Source organism: Arachis hypogaea, chromosome 15, assembly GCF_003086295.3.
Source record: "Arachis hypogaea cultivar Tifrunner chromosome 15, arahy.Tifrunner.gnm2.J5K5, whole genome shotgun sequence".
NCBI classification, from domain to species: domain Eukaryota; kingdom Viridiplantae; phylum Streptophyta; class Magnoliopsida; order Fabales; family Fabaceae; genus Arachis; species Arachis hypogaea.
In genome coordinates, this window is record NC_092050.1 from 18,273,539 (window position 1) to 18,296,263 (window position 22,725).

The 22,725-nt window shown below is 37.5% G+C and overlaps 1 protein-coding gene across 2 annotated transcripts; it reads right to left on the bottom strand.

Annotated features, from left to right (window-relative positions):
* Positions 1 to 4,440: 4,440 nt before the first annotated feature.
* LOC112749780 (uncharacterized) lies at positions 4,441 to 8,008 on the bottom strand. 2 transcript variants are annotated; one of them, XM_072218738.1, is made up of 5 exons: positions 7,439 to 8,008; positions 6,278 to 7,116; positions 5,326 to 5,654; positions 4,851 to 5,222; positions 4,441 to 4,761 (listed from the first exon to the last, which is right to left on the bottom strand). In XM_072218738.1, the coding sequence occupies exons 2-3, from the start codon at positions 6,798 to 6,800 to the stop codon at positions 5,608 to 5,610; spliced, it is 570 nt and encodes a 189-aa protein (XP_072074839.1). In that variant the 5' UTR covers positions 6,801 to 7,116; positions 7,439 to 8,008; the 3' UTR covers positions 4,441 to 4,761; positions 4,851 to 5,222; positions 5,326 to 5,607. The 2 variants fall into 2 exon arrangements, with proteins under 2 accessions (XP_072074839.1, XP_025653950.1); XM_025798165.3 differs by having other exon boundaries at positions 5,326 to 7,116.
* Between the last annotated feature and the right edge of the window lie 14,717 nt (positions 8,009 to 22,725).

The following is a 22,725-nucleotide window of genomic DNA, read 5'->3' on the forward strand; positions in this document are numbered from 1 at the left end:
TTTAATATTTTTCTGTGTTGTTCCATTTACCATGTTACTATTGGTTTTGAAATTAATTTTTGTTTGTTCATGATATTTTAATCTAATAGTAAGTATTACCTTCGAAATTGTATTGTGTTGTGTAAATCAATAGTAAGTATTGGTTTTTAAATTAATTTATGCAATCATTTGATGGCTAGTAATTTGAGGTGTAAATCCTGTATAAATTTTGGTATACGTGATTTTTCTTCAATATATTGAATATAATAAGTATAGTATATTAAATATAATAAGTATGAACCTAGATTTATTTAAATTAATATGACTGCAATACCGCATAAACAAAAGATTTGGAATCTATGAATATTTACTAAAGAATTGTTTGTTTTAACAAAACTGTACACAGTACACACAATTCAAAACAACATTGAAGAGAAATTATTAACAGTTTACATCACACAATCTATTGACTTTCTATATCCCCTAATGTAAATTTTCAGCAAGGACTTGATAATGCAGTGGATGGTTTGGAAAGTCTGATGACTTCAGATTCTTCAATGGCTTTACCTCTCAGTTGATTTATTTCTCCAAAGAGAATGAATGAAGCATATTCGAGTCTGAAATGATCAGCTTGTTCCTACAATTTCAAAAAAAAAAAATATTTATTAAACTATGTTAATTTAGTAATAGAGAATTATCTATTTTTAACGATAGTTATTTGTTTCCAATTCTTCCATGAATGTTTTTTTTTTATTTTTTTGGGATCAATTATCTCCAGCTATTTCATTACATATATTGCACAATCCTAACTAAAAACAAAAATTAAATAACACGTTAAAATAGGACAATAACAAAAAAACACAATAAAATTTATTGAATAGAAAGATTGATACCTTATTTGCTGCCCGTTGATGTTAATGTATGGTGCTTCGACGCCCTCATTGTTGTATATCAAAGGTTTTTCTCCAACGAGCACCATCATTTGTGAAATCATCAAGCTCTAAAAATCAAAGAAAGCTAAATATAAGAAGCTCTATATTTAATATCTAATTTCACCGAAATGAATAAATAATGTCACACAAACAAGTACTAGTGCACTTTATTTCAAATCGAAGTGCACCGAATTTATATCATGATAAAAACACACAGAAACAAGAGAATTTATACATAAAATAAAAATATGTATTACATAAGCAACTTACAACAAATTTATTAATTTGTATTTTAGCATCAGAATGAGATTTTTTATGATATGGGTCAAGGATATGAAATTTTTTCTTTCGAACATCTGTAATCCATAGCCACCAATGGTCCGCATAGCAAATTGGGACAAATATCTGAAGTTTAGTCAGAGAGAACAATATTTTAGTCTAAGTGGCACCTAATAAAATAATTATTTAAGAAGCTTTAGAAATTAAAACTTACAAATGGATGTGATGCAAGTTTTTTTCTTATCCAGAAATGCCAAGTACTCCTTATATTCATCAATGTGGAAGGCTTGTTAATTTTTGGATCAATGTAGACCTCCTTATGTTTCGCCAACATGCTATTCTGCAAAATTTGAATAACACCGAAAGAATGAGTTTTAGCACATAGTATATTTTCAAAATGCACCAAAAGTTCAATGGTAATAGAGCTTACCACAATATCAAGTGGGACATAGTATATGAGTTCTTCAAATCTTTTACATTTTCTTCTGTTTAAAATTAGACACATTGCAGAAACTACCTACGAAAACAAAAATCCCAAACTATATATATGGCACAATAACTCATAAAAAAATTATTAATGTTAATCTAGGATTACCAAATTTTTTATATATGATTTGACTTTTAAAAATGAGAAGTGCATTCTAGTTGCCTCCAATTGAGCTTCATGGTCCAACTTAAATATGATTTCCCACTCATTAGTGCTATCATCTCTATAAGTCTTGATATATGTGACGCAGTGATAGCATTTTTTTAAGTTGCTCTGATATTTTCTTTTGCTTTACCAGAGTTTTGAACTTCTCAAGGAAGTTTAGACTAGGCTGCACCTTTTCTTGTGGGAGATTTTTCTCCTTAGCACATTTCAATGCTGCTGTAACTTCAATATCCATTGCTTTAACAAACTTTTTCAACTCTTCCACCAACACTAGACTATCTTGAGATTTTTCAATTTTAACTGGTAGTTCACCTTCTTGGGTAACTGTAGCTTCATCACTTGATTGACTAAAGCCAAGGTAAAATGATGACGTATTAAATTCATCCTTCAATACAGTATTAGCAACCATCATTATTCCAACTTTCAAGTCTTGAGCTGGTGGATGATTGTATAGTGACACATAAAATATTTTACAAATGAACTGAAAATATTAAAAAAAAAATTTATTAAGTAGAACTTACACATTAGGAGAAACTATATGTTGAGTTTTCTTTTGGAGAGCTTCCTCATGAGCTTCTTGTTGAGGTTGTAGAGGACTGCAGGATTACACAAAAAGAATCATGAAGCAAAACTATTAGAAAAAAAAATTAAGTAATACTTACGCATTAATAGGTTCTTCTTCCATGTATTCCTTTGTGGGAGACTTTGCAGTAAGTAGTTCAGTTTACAGAGGACTTGAGATAGTGATTTCCGATGAAGGAGCAATTGCTCGAAGTGGAACTTTAATGAAGGCAAATTATAAAGAAGTTAATATGCATTAAACATTCAGGTGCAAATGATTAACTCAATGATGATAACATTGAAAGTGAATTGGAAAACTCACATGTTCAGTGGTCCAAATTGAGAATGGGTTTGTTTTTTTAAGAATAATATTTGTTCTTTAGGATCATTATTGATATCAATAGTTGGGCTCCTCATCCTTTCCTACAATTGGATTTCTTTTTCCATTCTTGCTTTCTGAACAGGGTTTGGTTCATCTAGTTTTTTTTTTTCTTGTTCTTTGAACCTGTAATGCACCTCAAATCATTTGTTCTTTGTAGCAAATCCTAATTCTTCGACAATAACTTTCTTGTCATCGCTCATCTTGCTAAACATATCAGAAACGAATCTTGTGAAGCACCTCAAATCATGAATTTTCTATAAATAAATGAAAATTATGTTACATAACTATATTTATAAAACAGAAATGGATTTTTCTAACATATATATGCTTACTTGATATTTTGATCCTTTCTGCTTTGTGGTGCTCCTCTCAACAACTCTCTTGATTGTCATTTTTTCTGTAAAGAATAAAAAATTAGATTAATAGGTAACAACAACACCAAGTATACCTCAATTCACATGAAATGCATCAAAAGTCACACCAAATGTACTGAAAGTATTTCTTGATTACATTACATAATCTCAGTTCAAAAAGACATACAAATCAATCAAACATGCACAAAATGACACCAAAAGTACTACAATAACATTCTATGGAATAGTTACAACAAATCCATGAATAAATCCCTCAAAATTAGTTTCAAAATATGCAAATCCCTCAAACATGGACAAAAACACATGCAAATCACTCAAATATGTACAAAATGACATCAGAAACACTACAATATTCTATTGCCTAGTTACAACAAAAAGAGGACAACAATACCAATTGCACCTCTATTCAGACAAAATGAATCGAAAGTTGTTACTGATTACTACACACGAACTTAGTTCAAAATATGCAAATACTCAAACATGCACAAAAACACATTTAAATTCCTCAAATACATGCAAATATAGGCTAAACTATACGAGAAATACTACAATAATATTTTTACACCGACCTAACACAGTTATCACCAAATGAACAATATATGAGAACAATAATATCTACTTTAACGCAAGAACACAAAATAAATCTACTAAATAAAGAGAAATATGACTATCTAGTGTTTCGCGATTGAAAATGTGAAAGAGAAAAGTGAAAAAAATGGACGATTAGTGAACAGTACCTTCAATAATCTTTTGTGTTCTGTTTCTATGTTTTTTGGTGAAGATTTTGAACATTGCTTTGAGATCTTGAGTTTTCACAAAGATTTTGAGAGATTTTTTAGCGATGTTTGAAATAAATTTGTTTCAGTTTCGATTGAGAAATGAAGCATTTTTTATATTAATCTTTGTGCTACTGAGCAGTTGCACGAACGCGTGTTTACACGCTCTCTAATTTAAAGTTGGTTTTTATTAGACTTGAACCAATTTAGTTGAATTTAAATAAAAAAAAGTTTGTATATATATATATATATATGAACCATAATTAAAATTCTATAATATCTATTCTTAGAAAAGGATTGTCTATTTGTCAAGGTTGCGAGAACCGGACCGGTCATCGAACCGGTCATGTGACTGGTTCAATAGTTTAATGATTCAACCGGGAGTGAACCATAGTTGAACTGGTTTAATTAAATATAGAGTAATATTATAAAAAATTCAATACATCATTTTAAAAGGTTAAATTCAATCATTTTTAAACTAATAAGATTCAAAATTTAACAATTTCACAAAATGAACAATACATAATTTATCATTAAAAGGTCATAAACAATTTCAAATATCAAAGTTTATAACTAAAGAAATCAAAACGCACGTAAATGACAAACACAATGTTTTGCAACCAAAAGAAACAATATTCAACAAACAATACTTCAACTAAATAAAGACACTACTCATCAGAAGTCATAATCATCATTAAGTGTTCCGATGTCTCCATCATAAACAGGTAATCCAAAGCCAGCATCTTCAGAAATACATCCAAAGAAGTATTTGAGGATTCAATTACAACATCAGGCATATCCACTTCAACTTCCATGTCTCCACCATCTAATAAAATAGAAAGAAAACTCAATAAGAAATCAATATTAATGACATGTATCTTTATGGAAGGAAACAAAGTTTGCTATGTCACTCACCATTAGGATACGAAGGCATATCATTATCAGTGTATATTAAACTTTCAATGCCTTCAATATCTCAATTAGTAAATTCAGGATCATCCTCATCTGCCATTACCCAAAAATCTACCGTGTCAATGCTTTGAATGTCAATTGGATCATAATTCCTCTTCTTTCGATGCAACCTAGATTGAAGGCGTAGGTTATAGGTGACATAAACAATGTCACTGAACCTTTAATGCTCTAACCGGTACCTCCTCTTTGAATGGATTTGTTCAAAAAGGCTTCAGTTCCTCTCACATCCAAATGAAAAAGAGGTTTGATGAAGAAGATGGACTGTCATTTTTTGCAAATTAGGAGCACTCCCACCGTGTAGCCTCCACCATTCACCTATGTAGATATAAAAATCAAATACTTTTTAATGTTTATCACACAACATATTAAACTTTGAAACTAAACTAAACTTGAATATGAAATAAGTCAAATAACTTACCAGGTTTGAGTCTTGATGCCGCTCTCTTAGCTTTTTCCTCCCAAAACTTTCTTTACAATCTCGATACAGCTGTATCTCTTGCATTGCAGCAACTGAGTCATCACAAAGTGCTTCAACATCAAGCAAATCAAGTAAAGATCGCAAAACATTTGCCTTCTCAACAAAACCCTCACTATAGAAAATGCATGGATTTAAAAAGTACGCTGGCGCATGCAGATCACGCTTCAAATACTTATCCCACCTCATTTTCAAGATACTTGTGTATGGCGTATAAGCAGCTTTTCAATTTCTGAACATTGTCTTGATAGCATTTTTTGCTCTTTGCATGCCTTCATACACGATTCCCAAAGAGGATTTTTCATCAGCATCAATAAGCCTCAACAACTTAATAAGAGAACCAACAATTTTCACAGTGGTAACACAGTCTTGCCAAAACTTACTATCCAAGACAATTGAACTAAAAATCTTTCCATTAGCACTTTTGGCTACTTATGAGAAGTGAAATATTTGTCCACCATCAATGACTGCATATCTTCCTTGTGATCATATATACTTTTCAAAGTAATGAAAACTGTGGCAAAACGTGTGACTCCTGGTCGAACAATTTTTGTCCAACTTTTTCTTTTTCTAAGCCAAGACAATAAGATCATATGATTGTAAACAAACACAGTCACTTTTGAAGCACGGGAAGCAATGTCAACTATGTGAGGAATACTTGCAATATCTTTCAAAATAAGATTGATAATATAGGCAGCACAAGGAGACCAAAATATATTTGGGTATTTTTCATGAATAAGTTTTTCAGCAGATACATAATTAGCAGCATTATCAGTGACCACATGCACAATGTTACTAGGCCCAACCCACTCAATAACAAGAGCAAACAAATTAAACAATGCATTGGCAGTTTTTATCACATCAGAAGCATCAACAGTCTTAACAAATGACATACCAGCATAACAATAAACTAGAAAGTTAATTAAAGTTCGTTGCCTTTGATTAGTCCACCCATCTGCCATCAGCGTACAACCGGTGCTTTTCCATGAGCTCCTATACTTTTCAACCAGCAACTGATACTCTCTCTTAAGATCAGCCAGCAAATGAACTCTCATTTCATCATATGACGGTCCCTTGAAACCAGGTCCAATTACAGCAACACCATCCAATGCAGGTTGAAAGTAAAGTGATTGAATTGCATTGAAAGGAATATGTGCATCAACAATCCATTTGGCAAGTCCCAACTTAGCCTTGTGCACAATTTCTTTACTAGCCAAAACACTTTTCAAAGTCGGTTGAGATCTTGGAGTAGTCCTTTCCTTAAAGTAACTTCCAATTTGTGTAGCTACTACAGCTCTTCTCTTTCCTTTGTCTCTCGTTGTTGTAGGAACAACAGCTTGTACAGGGTTAGGCGATTCAGCCTCTTGTGCAGGTGCTTCCCCACCATAAGACTCCTCCTCAAATTTTCTTTTTTCCATCTTATTTTTTTTTGTTTTCCATCAGAATCCTTTTGAATTGAAGTTCAACTTCTTCAGTGACTTTGTTACATACTTTAATTTGTCCAGAAATTTTCGCAAGATGATATTTCATCCTATATATCCCCCTCGATTATAAGTATTCAAACAAAAGATATATGTATATTGTGCCTTATGATTTTTATCATATTTCACAGTGAAATATTCCCAAGCCGGCTCAGATTTTTCTCGAGAGGAACCTGTTTGAGATTCTTGTACAGCATTATGTTGTTGTTGCTGATCATTTGACTGTTCCATCTAAATTCAGAATGCCAGCAATCTAGAATCCAGACCAATATATCAATTCATAGTTCATACTTCATACAATTCATATAGCATTCAACAGAGCAGAACTGAAAAAATAAAAAAATTGAACAGAGCATAATTGACAAGATAAAAAAATTGAAGAATAGAGCAGAGCAGAATTCTCAAATTCAACATACATCAAATTTATTCTCAAATTCAACATACATCAAATTTATTCAACATTTCATTAATCATATAATAAAAAAATAAAAAATTAAAAAAACACAAGAACAGAAGCCCAGAGCAAAAAATGAAAACAGAAAGAACAGAAGAAGAGCCAGAAACCCAGAACTAACCGCAAGAGAAGTAGAGAACAGAAGGCCAGAAGCTCGAGCCTCGAAGTAGAGAATAGAACGACCCACGACGGTGAGGCGACGACCCGCGACGGTGAGGCGACAACCCGCGACAGTGGCGCTTGCTCCGACGCCTGCTTTGAATCACGGCGGTGGTTGTCCTTCGTAGGCAGAAGCTCGAGCCTCGAAGAGTTTAGGGTTGGGAGTGGGGGTGTTCTTCGAAGAGATTAGCTGATTAGGGATTTAGGATAAAGTCTAAAGTGGTTGCAAGGCTGCAACACACATTCTTCAGCGGTTCAGCCTTCGTTTTCTTTTTTTTTTTTTAAAGCCAAACGACGCTGTTTCGCTACCTGAGAGAAGAATCAGTACTTGCTGAAACTGGGCTGATTCGTCCGATTCGCCAATTAACTACCGATTCGACTGATTTTTCTGTCAATTTTTTACAAAACAGTTTTATAAATGGACTGAATCGATTAAGTGATCGATTTCTGATGAATCCAACCGATCGATTCGATCCGATTTCAGAAATTACTATTTGTCCTATAAAACGAATCACGCGTTTGGAACACGGAATGTAAAAAGAATATCCGACGTTTACAGTGTACAAGTTGATATTTGTATGACCCCATTGTCTACTTGTATGCATCCAATTGGTCAGTCAATAAAGTGCATGACCCACGAAAACATGCTGATTTTTGTGTTTTGACTTTTGACATTAATTCTTTAGGTAGATAAATAATAAGAAAAGAATGCTATGATACTTATTATATTATGTCTAAGTTATTATAAAAGATAAATATATAATATTTAATAAATTTTAAATATTTTAGTTTTTATTTTTAAAAATAAGTTAAACAATTTAAATATTATAATAAAAGACATTATAAAATTTATCATAAAATAAATACTTTTCGGGAATGTGGTGAAATATTTTCATTATTTTTTTATAAAAAATAAGATGATAAATTTGTACTTATTCGTGATAAACTATTATCCAATTTGATCCGTTATTCAAGATGAGTATACCTCCAATTTTACTGTACATAACAAATTATAATTCAATCTTAATTATTGTTTATTTTGAACTTGGTGAGTTTAATGGGTTAAATCCTAAAATAATTTTTGAGATTAGTGTTATAAATTAAAATTATTTTTGAAATTTTAATTGCACCAGCTACATCCTTAAAATTAATAAAGATACACCATGTTAGTTTTTGATTCATTTTTTCGTTAACGACGTGATGACATAACTTTATAATGTAGATTGTTAGTAAAACGTGTCACTCCATGATTTTGTCATGTGTAATGGTATGATAATGTGTTAATCAGTGACACGTGGCATGATAACATAGATGGTTGTACCATGTGTCACAATGCTATTTGACCACATGTTGCAATAGTATTTGTCCACGTGTCATCCGCTATATTATCATTGTAGATGCACTAAATTAGCTTCTAACTTTGCATTAAATGACTCATTTTCGTCTCTGAAATTGAATGTCGTGTACCAAACTAGTCCATTCATCAGTTTTTTTTTCATTTTTTTAAAAATTTAAAATTCTCAATATCTTTGGATGTACTAATTTCAATTCTATTTTTTCACATATCGTTTAAATACAAGTGCTTTTATAAAAATTTTTAAGATTTTCGTTTTAATTATATAATTTTTTATATAATAATTTAACATTGATAAATTTTGTAATATATAAATATGTTATTATAAAAAAAATTATATGATTGATTAGACACATTTTTTCATCAAAATACGTGTTTTTAACAGAAAACAAAGAATTAAAATACACATTTTTTCCGGTTTTTATGAAATACACATTTTCAATTGTGTGTAAATAGGTCAGACTGAAGGCGTTTCAACTTTTTTTAATATATTTTATAATATAAGGATAAAATTGTCTTTCTATAACATTTTTTCCTTCTTATTTTTCTTTCATCCAAAAACACATCTAAAAAAAAATCCACTCAATTTCTTTTTTTTCTACTTTCTTCTTCTCTATTTCTTTCTTTCAAACTAAACATACGACGAATTATATTCTCAAAGAGCTATACACTAAAAAAATATTTTGACACTAAAAATACCTATTATGAATTGGGGAAAAAAACATTTTTTTTCAATAATTAACATTTCTATTTTTTTTTTTTTTGTAATTTTTCAATGCTTTAAATTTGTATTGCTAGTTATTAACTAATAAAAAAAAAATCTTGTAGCACAACTGTTAAGAATTGACCCTAACATAAAGAAATGACATAATACAAGCATGGTCCAAGGATGCCCCATCACATTCGGCAAGGGGAAGCAAATTCACCATTTCAATTCAGACATCAAAGGATAGGGTTATGTTTATATGATCTTATTATCTACAACGATTTATTATGTCTATCGTAGAAAACAAAAAGATAGGATCAGATAATGTATGGGAAAAAGACTCTCTTAAAAAGGACGGCACGATAGAGAGATATAAATATAATCATTTAATTATTATATATAACTTTATCAATATCTTTTCCTTTATGATAATTATAAAAATTAAAAAAAATCTGTAATTAAATAAAGGCATGAAATTAATAATCATTATTATCATAATTAAATTAAAATTTTAATGTTATTAAAATTTTTTTAATTTTTCACGGTATCTCTAGATTCGACAGAACTAATTCGTTGCGATATTAAATTTTATTTAAGAATTTATCGTTAGTTAAAGATACTGTGCGAAAATAAATGTTACATTGTTATATTAAACATGAAATATTGTGAAACTTATATTTAAAAAAAAATTTGAATGATATATTGATTGGGAGGGTTGTGTCTATTGAAAAAAAAAAAATCTGTAAAGAATGAATGGAGAAAATAATTTGATATTTAAAATACATAACGGTTGACTTTATATTTTATGTCTTGTCTAGGAGAAAATCATTTCATCGTATCCAACTAAATATTATCACAAAAATAATATTTTTTATTAAGTGGATCCTATAAACCATATATTTTATATATGGGTAATGTTATGGTAAATAGTAAAACTCTGATAAAAAGTGAAAATAAAAATTATGATATATATAATACACGTATTTTTTTTATAGTTTTAATAAAAAATTTTATAATTTGTTTGTTGTAAAATAACTAAAAAGAATAAATATAAAATAAAAAAATATAAATAAAAATTTTAGAATTAATATAATTAGCTCAATAAAGATGATTTATATATGTATTTATTTAATATTATATGATATATATATATATATATATATATATATATATATATATATATATATATAAAATAAGGGAGAGAGATATATATATATTAAAATGAGAGAGAGAAATTGTTCCGGGGGTTACCTGAAACTGTAGGTCGATCTCGGACGAGATCTTCTGTACTGGTCGGAGATGACGTGTCCGGTTGGCTGGTGGCGGCCGGAGCTGTTGTGTCCGACTTGTTGGACTGGTTGCACTTCTGATCCTTGGCCACTAGAGGGTGGAGGGTACCTGCAAGAGACTCCGATACTTAAGTTAGCATGGGTATTAAACAGGTTTTATGTAGAATCCGAGTATGAGTTATACCTGGGTGCTCCAGTGTATTTATAGTGTTGAGATGTGACCTTCGTTGGGTAAGATAAGTTAGTTATCTTATCTTATCTTTATCTTTAGAGTTGAGGTCAGCGTATCTTTATTGGAACCGCCCTTATCTCTATAGGCTTAGGCCGCCTCAGGATTTGGGTCGTGTTCCTCTATTTGGGCCTTTTTACTGGGCTCTCTTGTTGATTTGGCCGAGCTCTTTGAGACGAGGTCGGATAGCCTATCCTGAGGAGGTTGGTCGCTTTATCTCGAATCATCCCAGGTCGGATAGCTCGACCTAGGGTATGAACAGTGCCCCTGCTTGAGCTCGATCTTCTCTTTGAGGTCGAGTCCTTGACTTCGGTCCTTCTTAAAGTCAAACTCAAGCATTTGTCGATTCCTTTCTTTGTAGAGTCTTTTTTGAATGTAGAACGTTTTCCTCTAGAAGCGCACGCTTTTGTATTAGCGCTTTTTTGGGAACGCAAGCGGTTTTAATATCCGCATTTAATTGGTATTAATTTTGCCCTTCATTCTCTCTTGGCTTTTATTTTGAATTTCGCGATCAAAAACGGTTTCTTTTCTTCATTTCCTCTTCGAAACTTCTCCCTTTACTCTCTCGTTTTCCGTTTCTCTCATCTGCTCTCTGTCTTTCGCTTGCGCTTCTGCTTTCTTGTGTTTGCGGCGTCGTTCGGCATTTTTCTGGGCAGCCTCTATCCCTGCGCTTCCACTCTTCCTCGAAGCTTCTTTCGTCTCCAGGTTAGTCCCATTTCGTATTTTTCTCGTCGTTTTTTACTTTGCGATGGAGTTTTTGATCTTCTTTTTGGAGAAAGTTTGGATCTTTCTGTTTTTATCATGCTTGACTTTGTTGCATGCTTTGGGATTTCTTCATTTTCTGCATCATTGCCTTTGCTTAATGCTTTTAGGGTTTTCGCATGCTATCGCCTTTCCTGTTTTGTGCTTTCGATGGTGGTTTTCGCCTAATTCTGAGAAAGGTTGTGCCTTTGGTGATTTTCTGTTTGGCATTGTTGACATTTGACAGTGCTTTCGCTGGTAGATTGTAGATAGATAGTTACTTTGATGACTTTTGCGTTTTAATTTGATGGACGAAATGCTTGCTGCTTTAGGTCTTCTTTCCTTGTTTTGAGAGATACTGGGGTGTAAGTTTTTCTGAGGAATCTTGCTTTGTTATTGCCTCCAAAGGATGCCCCAGGACTTTTGGTTTGAGTCTTGGGGTTTTCCTTTTGTTTATCCGCCCGTCGAGATGTTTTGACCCGTGCCCGAGATGTTTTTGAGTAATCCGCTCTTCTTTTCTTTTGTAGGATCTTAGTTGACCTCATGTCTTCCCGAAATAACGTCGTAGCGACGCCTTCCCAGGTCCCTGCGGGTATGGCCGATTGGGTGGACTCCATGGTTCTCATGTGTGTCTCACTGGTTGACTCTGAGTTTTGTTCTCAGCTTAGGCAGTTTCACAGCGTCTGTAGTAACTCTGGTGAAGAAAAGAATTATGAGCTTGTTCCTCCTTCCTCTGACGAGAGAGTCTGTTTCTCGACTCGAGTTGTTGACAATCGCCCTTTCTTTTATGCTTATGATTTTTTCTTTGGTCAACTCGGGGTTACTCTTCCCTTTACTCCATTTGAAATTGACTTGTTATGGTCTTGTAATGTTGCCCCTTCTCAACTTCACCCCAACTCCTGGGGTTTTATTAAAATCTTCCAATTGTTGTGTGATAGTTTTGGTATTCCAGCTTCCCAATCTCTCTTTTTCTACTTGTTTGTCTTGACTAAGCCTGGTGTGGTGAAAAAGAAGTCAGCTTGGGTCTCCTTCCGTTCTACCCAAGGAAAGAAAGTTTTTTCCATGTTTGACGAGTCGTTTCGGGATTTTAAAAACTATTTTTTCAAGGTCCGAGCTGTTGAAGGATCTCGGCCCTTTTTCTTGGATGAAAATGATGAACCCGCCTTTCCCCTAGAGTGGCAGAAGGATGTTAGGGACTCCAGGTACTCTTGGGACATGTTGGATGAGGCTGAGCGAGCCTTTGTGACTATTTTAGAGGAGCGTTGGGGTCATCCTCCCCATCTTGACACAAAGAAGTTTCTAACCAATCCTTCTCTTCTTCAATCTGAACTGGGTATCTTGTGTTTCCTTTGCTGTTTGTCTTATGATGCTTCTACCTGTATTTTCAACTTGTTTGATTTGTAGCATGACTTCTATTTTATTTGCAGAGGCAATGAAGAACAATGAGTCTATGAAGGCTTTTAAGAGGGCACAGAAGGCGACTACTGCCAGGAATGCTGCCGCCCGGGCTGCTGGGGAGGGGTCCTCCCAGCCCCGCGAGAAGTCGGCCGTGCCGAGCTCTCCCGGGGTGAAGAAGGTGATCCCGGTACCTCGGGTTCATTTGGTGGATCCTCCTTCTTCTTCTGCAATTCCATCCGCCGCTCCTCCGAGTAAAAAGCAAAAGACTTCTGAGTCTTTCGACCTCAACGCTCCTGATTTCAACGCCATTGAGTTTATAGATCAACAAATTGGGCCATATGGTACCATTTCCATGGATGATGTGTCCATTCTCCATCATTTGGAGTTTATGGCTCAGAATCATGTGAGGATGGCCTTTATGTCGGCTGCGCTTCATCGCACTGCCCAGAATCTTCCTCTCCACGCTACCAAGGCGTTTATGGAGGAGGCGAAACGAGAGTTTGACCGGATGAAGGGTTTGAAGGAGGAGCTCGAGGTGAAGGTGGTCAAATTGGAGAAGGACCTCGAAAATGAGAAGGTGAGTTCTGAGGCGCTGGCTGCTTCCTTGAGGTTGGCTGAGGATGCGGCCATGATGCACAAGGACAGCTATGTGACTTCCTATAGGGAGGGGAGGCGCCTGAGGGAAGAGCTCGACAATGCCTGGGAGGATTATGCTGAGCTCCAAAGTCATCTTGTTGGCTGCGTAACTGCTGCTTATGAGAACTTGAAAGAACAGGTCCGAATTATTGCTCCCGAGGCCGATCTTGCCCTTTTTAGCTTGGATAATGTTGTCAGAGATGGCAAGATTGTCCCTGATGATGAGGGTGATGATGATGAAGTTGTTCCTCCCCTTGTGTCTTCCACCAAAGCGCCGACTTCTTCCGCTCCCCCTGTTGTACCTGACCTGGATTGCCAGATCCTGAATCGGGAGGATGGGACTGTTGATGCGATGCCGCTTCAAACTCGCGCTCCTTTTCCTGGTCCTGATGTCGCCAAGAAAGTTCATGATGCTGCCGAGAAAACTTCTGATGTTTGTTTATTGTAGTTGGCCCGACTCGTGGGTGTTTTTTGGAGCTTTATTAAGATGTTGACTTTTTAGTTGCTTTCCTAGCAACTTTTTATTTAAAAAACATACAAGTAGCTTGCTACACTTTGGGTAGTCAGTGTTAGTGGCCCTTCAAGGCCTTTATAACTTTATATAAAACCTGCTGATGTTGAACTCTCCCAATTCGAACTTCTTGAGTTTTTGACTCTTTGTAGCTGTAGGGGTCCGATTTGGTTTTCTTGCTTTGCGTTGTGTTTTTAGTGCCTTGTGACCGACTTCTTTGCGTTGGTCCCCTGATAGACTCTTTTTTGTAATCCTCTTTCTCGGACCTTCGTGAGGTCTCTTTCAGGGATTGCTTGGATTTTTGTAGTGGATCGTCCTTGTTGGGTCGACTTCTTCTAAGTTGTTTCGTAATCCTCTTTCTTGGACCTTTGTTAGGTCTCTTTCAGGGATTACTTCTATAACTTGTCTTTTGTAGGAGGTCGACTTCGTTAGGTCGATCTCTTCTAAGTTATTTCGTAATCCTCTTTTTTGGACCTTGGTTAGGTCTCTTTCAGGGATTACTTCTATAACTTGTCTTTTGTAGGAGGTCGACTTCGTTAGGTCGATCTCTTCTAAGTTATTTCGTGATCCTCTTTTTTGGACCTTGGTTAGGTCTCTTTCAGGGATTACTTTTATAACTTGTCTTTTGTAGGAGGTCGACTTCGTTAGGTCGATCTCTTTTAAGTTATTTCGTAATCCTCTTTTTTGGACCTTGGTTAGGTCTCTTTCAGGGATTACTTTTATAACTTGTCTTTTGTAGGAGGTCGACTTCATTAGGTCGATCTCTTTTAAGTTATTTCGTAATCCTCTTTTTTGGACCTTGGTTAGGTCTCTTTCAGGGATTACTTTTATAACTTGTCTTTTGTAGGAGGTCGACTTCATTAGGTCGATCTCTTCTAAGTTATTTCGTAATCCTCTTTTTTGGACCTTGGTTAGGTCTCTTTCAGGGATTACTTTTATAACTTTTTTCATCTTGGGCTGAATTTGCTAGGTCGAGCCCTTCTAAGTTAAAGTAATCCTCTTTAATAGGGTTGGCCAGACCTCTTTCCAGGGTTTACTTATAACTTGGGTTGACTTGGTCCGACTTTCGAACGCTGGCCAGTCTTTAAGTTATTTTATTAGCTATCCGTAAGACCTCGTCAGGTTCTTTTTTAGATTGCTTTCTATAACTTCTTACATTATTCTGTGTTCATCTTTGCCGATTTGTAGAAAGTGGTTGGCATCTCTAGCTCGTCCTTTGGGTGAATCGCGTTTTCACCTTTATCGGACGACTCATTTTTATCGTGGTCGTGCAGTGAAATTGTTTTTCACTTTCTGCAGACCTGTAGCTTTATAATCGGACGATGAATACTTCAGATTAATGCGTCTTGAAATCTTTGTAGAACGCATAGATAAATTTTATTCAAAGAAAAATGCAAATATACATATGGGAATTTTCTCATCCTCTTACGTTGGGTATGATCTCTGTCTCATCCTGGTGCCTCATTAAAAAACCTTTTCAGGAAAAAGAGCGCATCCACTGATGAGATTCTTTACCTTTTCTAACTGTAGTACCTTCTTAGGTTGCAGGCGTGCCATGACCTTGGAAGCTCCCGTCCGTCGAGTTCGGACACTCTGTAGTAGCCCTTCCCGAGTACTTCTATGACTCGGTATGGTCCTTTCCAATTGGCTGCCAGCTTTCCCTCTCCGAGTCGAGTTGTTCCGATGTCGTTTCGGATTAAGATGAGGTTGTTTTCAGCGAAACTTCTTGGTACTACCCTTTGGTTATATCTAGAAGCCATTCGGCGTTTTAGCGCTTCTTCTCTGATCCGAGCTCTTTCCTGAACCTCAGGTAGTAGGTCGAGTTCTTCCCTTTGGAGTTGGGAGTTTGCTCCCTCATTATAATGGAATGCCCTATGCGATCCTTCTTCAATTTCTACTGGAATCATTGCCTCCGTTCCGTATGTTAGCCGGAATGGGGATTCCTTTGTAGTGGAATGTGGCGTTGTTCGATATGCCTATAGGACTTGTGGGAGTTCCTCTGCCCAGGCTCCCTTTGTATCCTGCAATCTCCGTTTTAATCCTACCAATATGACTTTGTTGGCGGCTTCGGCCTGTCCGTTAACTTGGGGGTGTTCGACAGAGGTGTACTGGTGCTTTATATTCAAATCGGCTACTAATTTTCTGAAGCCCGTATCTGTGAATTGGGTGCCATTGTCTATGGTTATTGAGTACGGGACCCCAAATCTTGTGACAATGTTTCTATATAAGAATTTTTGGCTTCTTTAGGCAGTGGCATTGGCTAATGGTTCTGCTTCGATCCACTTTGTAAAGTAATCTACCCCTACTATGAGGAATTTAACTTGCCCTGATCCCTGGGGAAAGGGGCCGAGAAGGTCGAGTCCCCATTTCGCAAAAGGCCAAGGGGCAGTCACGCTGATGAGTTCTTCTGGCGGGGCGATGTGGAAATTGGCATGTTTCTGACATGGTGGACATGTCTTTACAAATTCTGTAGATTCTTTTTGTAAAGTTGGCCAGTAAAACCCTGCCCGGAGTATCTTTTTGGCGAGAGCCCGTGCTCCGAGATGATTGCCGCAAATGCCGCTGTGTACCTCTTCTAACACTTCCCTGGTGTGGGAGGTCGGCACACATTTTAGTAATGGTACCGAGATCCCTCTTTTGTATAGGATGTTGTTTATGATGGTGTAATACTGTGCCTCCCTTTTTAGCTTCTTTGCTTCCTTGTCCTCTGCGGGGAGTGTTCCTGTTTTGAGGTAGTTAACTATGGGGATCATCCATCCTTGGTCCTGGCCTGTTATGGTTAAGACTTTTTTTGTTTCCGAGATTGATGGGTTCTGTAGCGTTTCCTGGATGAGGCTTCTATTATTGCCCCCTGGTTTGGTGCTGGCCAGTTTTGAGAGTGCGTCAGCTCGAACATTTTGCTCACGGGGTATGTGGCAGATCCTGTATTCCCCGATTTGTTCGAGCTGTTGCTTGGTCTTATCCAGATATCTTTTCATGGTGGGATCTTTGGCTTGGTAGCTCCCTGCTATCTGTGATGTGACCACTTGCGAATCGCTATAAATGTTAAGTTTTCGAGCTCCCACCTCTTCGGCCAGTTTTAGACCAGCTAGCAATGCTTTGTATTCCGCCTGGTTATTTGAAGCCAGGAATCCGAACTTGAGGGAGAGCTCAACTTGGGTTCCCAGGTTGCTTTCTATTATAACTCCTGCGCCACTTCCCGTTTTATTTGAAGAACCATCCACATACAGATTCCACTCCATGGGGGCTTCTAGGGCATCTGTGAATTCGGCGATAAAATCGGCCAGGTATTGTGATTTGATGGCGGTCCGAGCTTCATATTGGAGGTCGAATTCTGACAGCTCGACTGTCCATTGTAGAATTCTGGCTGCTAAATCTGTTTTCTGCAGTATTCCCTTTAAGGGCTGATTAGTTCGAACTTTAATGGTGTGGGCTTGGAAGTAGGGGCGGAGTCGCCGAGATGTTAAAACGAGAGTGTAAGTAAATTTTTCTATTTTCTGATAGTTTAGCTCGGATCCCTGCAGTGCTTTGCTAATGAAGTAGACGGGTTGTTGCCCGTTTTCGCTTTCTCGGACCAGTGCTGACGCTACTGCCTTGTCTCCTACTGCAAGATATAGTATGAGTGGTTCTCCTTCTTGAGGTCGGGATAGGATAGGTGGCTGTCCTAAGAACTTTTTAAAGTCTTGGAACGTTTGTTCGCATTCTGTCGTCCACTCGAACTGTTTTCCCTTTCTTAAAGTAGCATAGAAGGGGAGAGATCTTATTGCGGCTCCTGCTAAGAATCGGGATAGGGCGGCCAACCTCCCGTTGAGTTGTTGTACTTCTTTTACGCAGGTTGGGCTTTTCATGTTGAGTATGGCCTGGCATTTATCTGGATTTACTTCAATTCCTCTCTGTGTGAGCATGAAGGCTAAGAATTTGCCTGCTTCTACCGCAAAGGTGCATTTTGCTGGATTGAGTCGCATATTATGCTTCCTGATGGTGTCGAACACCTGGGCTATGTCGGTCAATAGTGTCTGTTCGCTTTTTGTTTTAATTAGCATGTCGTCCACATAAACTTCCATGATTTTCCCGATGTGATCCGAGAAGACTTTATTCATTAATCTTTGATAAGTGGCTCCTGCGTTCTTAAGGCCGAAAGGCATTACAATGTAGCAGTAGTTTGCCTTTGGCGTTAAAAACGAGGTCTTTTCCTGGTCCGGTGGGTACATGGGGATTTGGTTGTATCCTGAATACGCGTCCATAAACGAGAGATATTTATATCCAGAGGAAGTATCTACCAGGGCGTCAATACTCGGGAGTGGGTATGGATCTTTTGGGCAAGCTTTGTTAAGATCTGTGTAATCGGTGCACATTCGCCACTTCCCATTTGATTTTTTCACCAAAACGACGTTGGCTAGCCATAGTGGGTATTTGACTTCTCTTATAAATCCAGCTTCCAGCAGTGCCTGCACTTGCTCTTCCACAGCTTGGGATCGCTCTGGCCCGAGTTTTCTTCGTTTCTGCTGGACCGGTCGAGATCCTGGATAAACTGCCAACTTGTGACACATTAGTTTAGGGTCTATGCCTGGCATGTCTGCGGCTTTCCATGCAAAAAGGTCGGCATTATCTCACAAAAATTGTATTAGCAGTTCTTTTAAATCTCCTTTGAGGATTGTGCCGATATTAGTTGTTTTTTCTGAGGTGTTCCCGATCTGAATTTTTTCTATCTCGCCCTCTGGTTGGGGGCGAAACTCTTCTCGTCGTTGAGCTCCGCCCAGCTCTATTGTATGGAACTCTTCTCCTTTGCCCCTGAGGTTGAGGCTCTCGTTGTAACAGCGACGCGCCATCCTCTGGTCTGCTTTTATCGTGGCTATCCCTTTTGGAGTTGGGAATTTCATGCATAGGTGTGGGGTCGAGACTATTGCACCGAGTTGGTTGAGCGTGGTTCGGCCTATGAGAGCGTTGTAGGCGGAGCTTACGTCGACTACAATGTAGTCTATTTTGAGGGTCCTGGATTGGTCTCCCTTTCCAAAGGTTGTATGCAGTGGTATGTATCCTAGTGGTCGAACCGGAGTGTCTCCTAGCCCGAACAAACTGTTTGGATATGCTTTAAGTTCTTTTTCTTCTAAGCCGAGTTTATCAAAGGCCGTTTTGAATAAGATGTCGGCAGAACTTCCTTGATCTATTAGCGTCCGATGTAGGTTGGCGTTTGCCAATATGATAGTGATAACCATTGGATCGTCGTGTCCTGTAATGATGCCGGTTGCGTCCTCTTTAGTGAATGTTATTGCCGGGATGTTGAGTGCTCCCTCCTCTCCTTCGACATGGTATACCTCTTTGAGGTATCTCTTACGAGAGGATTTGGAGATCCCTCCTGCTGCAAAGCCGCCATGTATCATGTGGACATGTCTTTCTGGCGTCCGGGGTGATCGTTCCGCTCGTTCCGTGTCTTCATCCCTTCGTCTCTTTCTTTGCTCGTCATCTCGTGTGGCCAGAAATCGATCTAGTTTTCCTTCCCTTACCAATTTTTCTATGATATTTTTCAAGTTGAAGCATTCATTGGTGGAGTGTCCCCGGACCCGATGATATTCACAATACTCCTTTCGGTTTCCTCCTCCCTTTTTGCCTTTGAGTGGCCGTGCTGGGGGAATTTTTTCCGTATGGCAGACCTCTTTATATATTTCGACCAGGGATGCTCTAAGAGGAGTATAGTTATGGTACTTCTTAATTTTCTCCCCTTGTCTGTCGTCTTTTCTTTTGGATTCTTTGTCTCTGTCACGGTAGGAAGCTCCTGACTTCGAGGACTCTCCTAACCAAGCGTTTTCTTCCATATTGATGTATTTTTCTGCTCGCTCCTGTACTTCGTCGAGGGTGGCCGGGTACTTTTTTGATATAGATTGGCTGAAAGGTCCCTCTCGTAGGCCGTTGATGAGTCCCATAATTGCGGCCTCCGTGGGTAAACTTTGTATGTCCATGCATGTTTTGTTGAATCTTTCCATGTAGTTTCGAAGGCTCTCCCGATCTCCTTGTTTGATTCCTAATAAACTGGGGGCATGCTTAGCTTTATCCTTTTGAATGGAAAATCTGGCTAGGAATTTTTTGGCTAAGTCGTCGAAGCTTGAGATGGATTTTGGGGGTAAGTTGTCGAACCACCGAATAGCTGTCTTTGTGAGAGTTGTTGGGAAGGCTTTACAGCGAACAGCATCTGGGGCGTCAGTGAGGTACATTCTGCTTCTGAAGTTACTAAGATGGTGGTTGGGATCCGTGGTGCCGTCGTACAGGGTCATATCCCGGAGTTTGAAGTCTTTTGGAATTTTGGTTTTCATGATTTCCCTAGTGAAGGGGTCTTGCTCTTTGTGTGAATTTTCTTCGAGATTAGCGCGAGGGGCTTTTGATTTGAGATCGGCTTCCAATTGCTGCAGTTTTTCTTCCAACTCCCGACGTCGCCGCATCTCTCTTTGTAGATCTCTTCCGATTTCTCGTTGTTGCTGGGTTTCTTTTTCCAGTTGTTTTAGGCGATTTAAGAGTGCTTCTATGGCTCCTGAATTTGGCAAATCTTTGTCTTTGCTGGTCTCCGGAGTGTCTTGTAGCGTGACATCCGCGTTTTTGTGCGGTGTTCGATCCTCCAGACCTGAATCGTGGTCGTTGTCATGGTTGTCTGCCATGGTGATGGGATGACTTCCAGGTTCCCCGGCAACGGCGCCAATGTTCCGGGGGTTACCTGAAACTGTAGGTCGATCTCGGACGAGATCTTCTGTACTGGTCGGAGATGACGTGTCCGGCTGGCTGGTGGCGGCCGGAGCTGTTGTGTCTGACTTGTTGGACTGGCTGCACTTCTGATCCTTGGCCACCGGAGGGTGGGGGGTACCTGCAAGAGACTCCGATGCTTAAGTTAGCATGGGTATTAAACAGGTTTTATGTAGAATCCGAGTATGAGTTATACCTGGGTGCTCCAGTGTATTTATAGTGTTGAGATGTGACCTTCGTTGGGTAAGATAAGTTAGTTATCTTATCTTATCTTTATCTTTAGAGTTGAGGTCAGCGTATCTTTATTGGAACCGCCCTTATCTCTATAGGCTTAGGCCGCCTCAGGATTTGGGTCGTGTTCCTCTATTTGGGCCTTTTTACTGGGCTCTCTTGTTGATTTGGCCGAGCTCTTTAAGACGAGGTTGGATAGCCTGTCCTGAGGAGGTTGGTCGCTTTATCTCGAATCATCCCAGGTCGGATAGCTCGACCTAGGGTATGAACAGAAATATTGCTCAATAAAAAAAGAGAGAGAATTATTATTATGTATTTATTTAATATTATATGATGTATATATATATATATATATATTAAAATGAGAGAGAGAAATATTGCTCAATAAAAGAAGAGAGAGAATTATTATTGCTTGCTTGTGTATTATAGCTTAGATATGTGCTCCTATTTATACATGTATGGGGGGTTTATTTTCAACGTTCATTTAAGTTCATTCTTTCTTGAAAACGTGAGCTTCACATAGGAAATGGGCATCCACTTCCCATTCTTATCACAACACTTCCCCTTTGATGTCCATTTAGAAATATGCCTCCTTAAAACCTTACTAAATAAAAACCTAATGAGAAAAAAACTTTAGTGAAGAAAAAAGAATACAATATCCTTGTGACGGGAACTGCCTCATTAAAAACCTTGTCAAGAAAAACCCAATGAAAAAAAAACATGACCAAGGAAAAAAGAGTACAGTCTCTCCCTCTTGTTGACATCATTTAATGTCTCGAAATCGGCGCATCCCAACCTCATGTACCAATTTTTCAAAGGAGGATTTTAGGAGTGGCTTTGTAAATAAATCTGTCAGATTGTCACTTAAGCGAATCTGTTGGACATCAATTGTCCCTTGATTTTGAAGATCATGAGTGAAGAAAAATTTGGGAGAAATATGCTTTGTTCTATCACCTTTGATGTATCCGCCTTTAAGCTGAGTAATGCATGTTGTATTATCTTCAAACAGGACAGTTGGAGCTATCTTATGATCAATCAGTCCATATGATGACAGAATATATTGGATCAAACTCCTGAGCCAAAAATATTCGCGACTAGCTTCATGTATCGCTAGCATTTCAGCATAATTAGAGGATGTTGCTGCAATCGTCTGTTTCGTGGACCTCCATGATATAACTGTACCACCATATGTGAATAGGTATCCTGTTTGGGATCTCCCTTTATGTGGATCAGACAAATATCCAGCATCTGCATAGCCAACTAATTGTGGCTTCCATAGGGATAAAACAATCCCATATCAACCGTTCCATGAAGATATCGAAAGATTTATTTGATTCCACTCCAATGTCTTCTGGTTGGAGAGGAACTATATCTTGCTAGTAAATTCACAGCAAATGATATATCGGGTCTTGTATTATTAGCAAG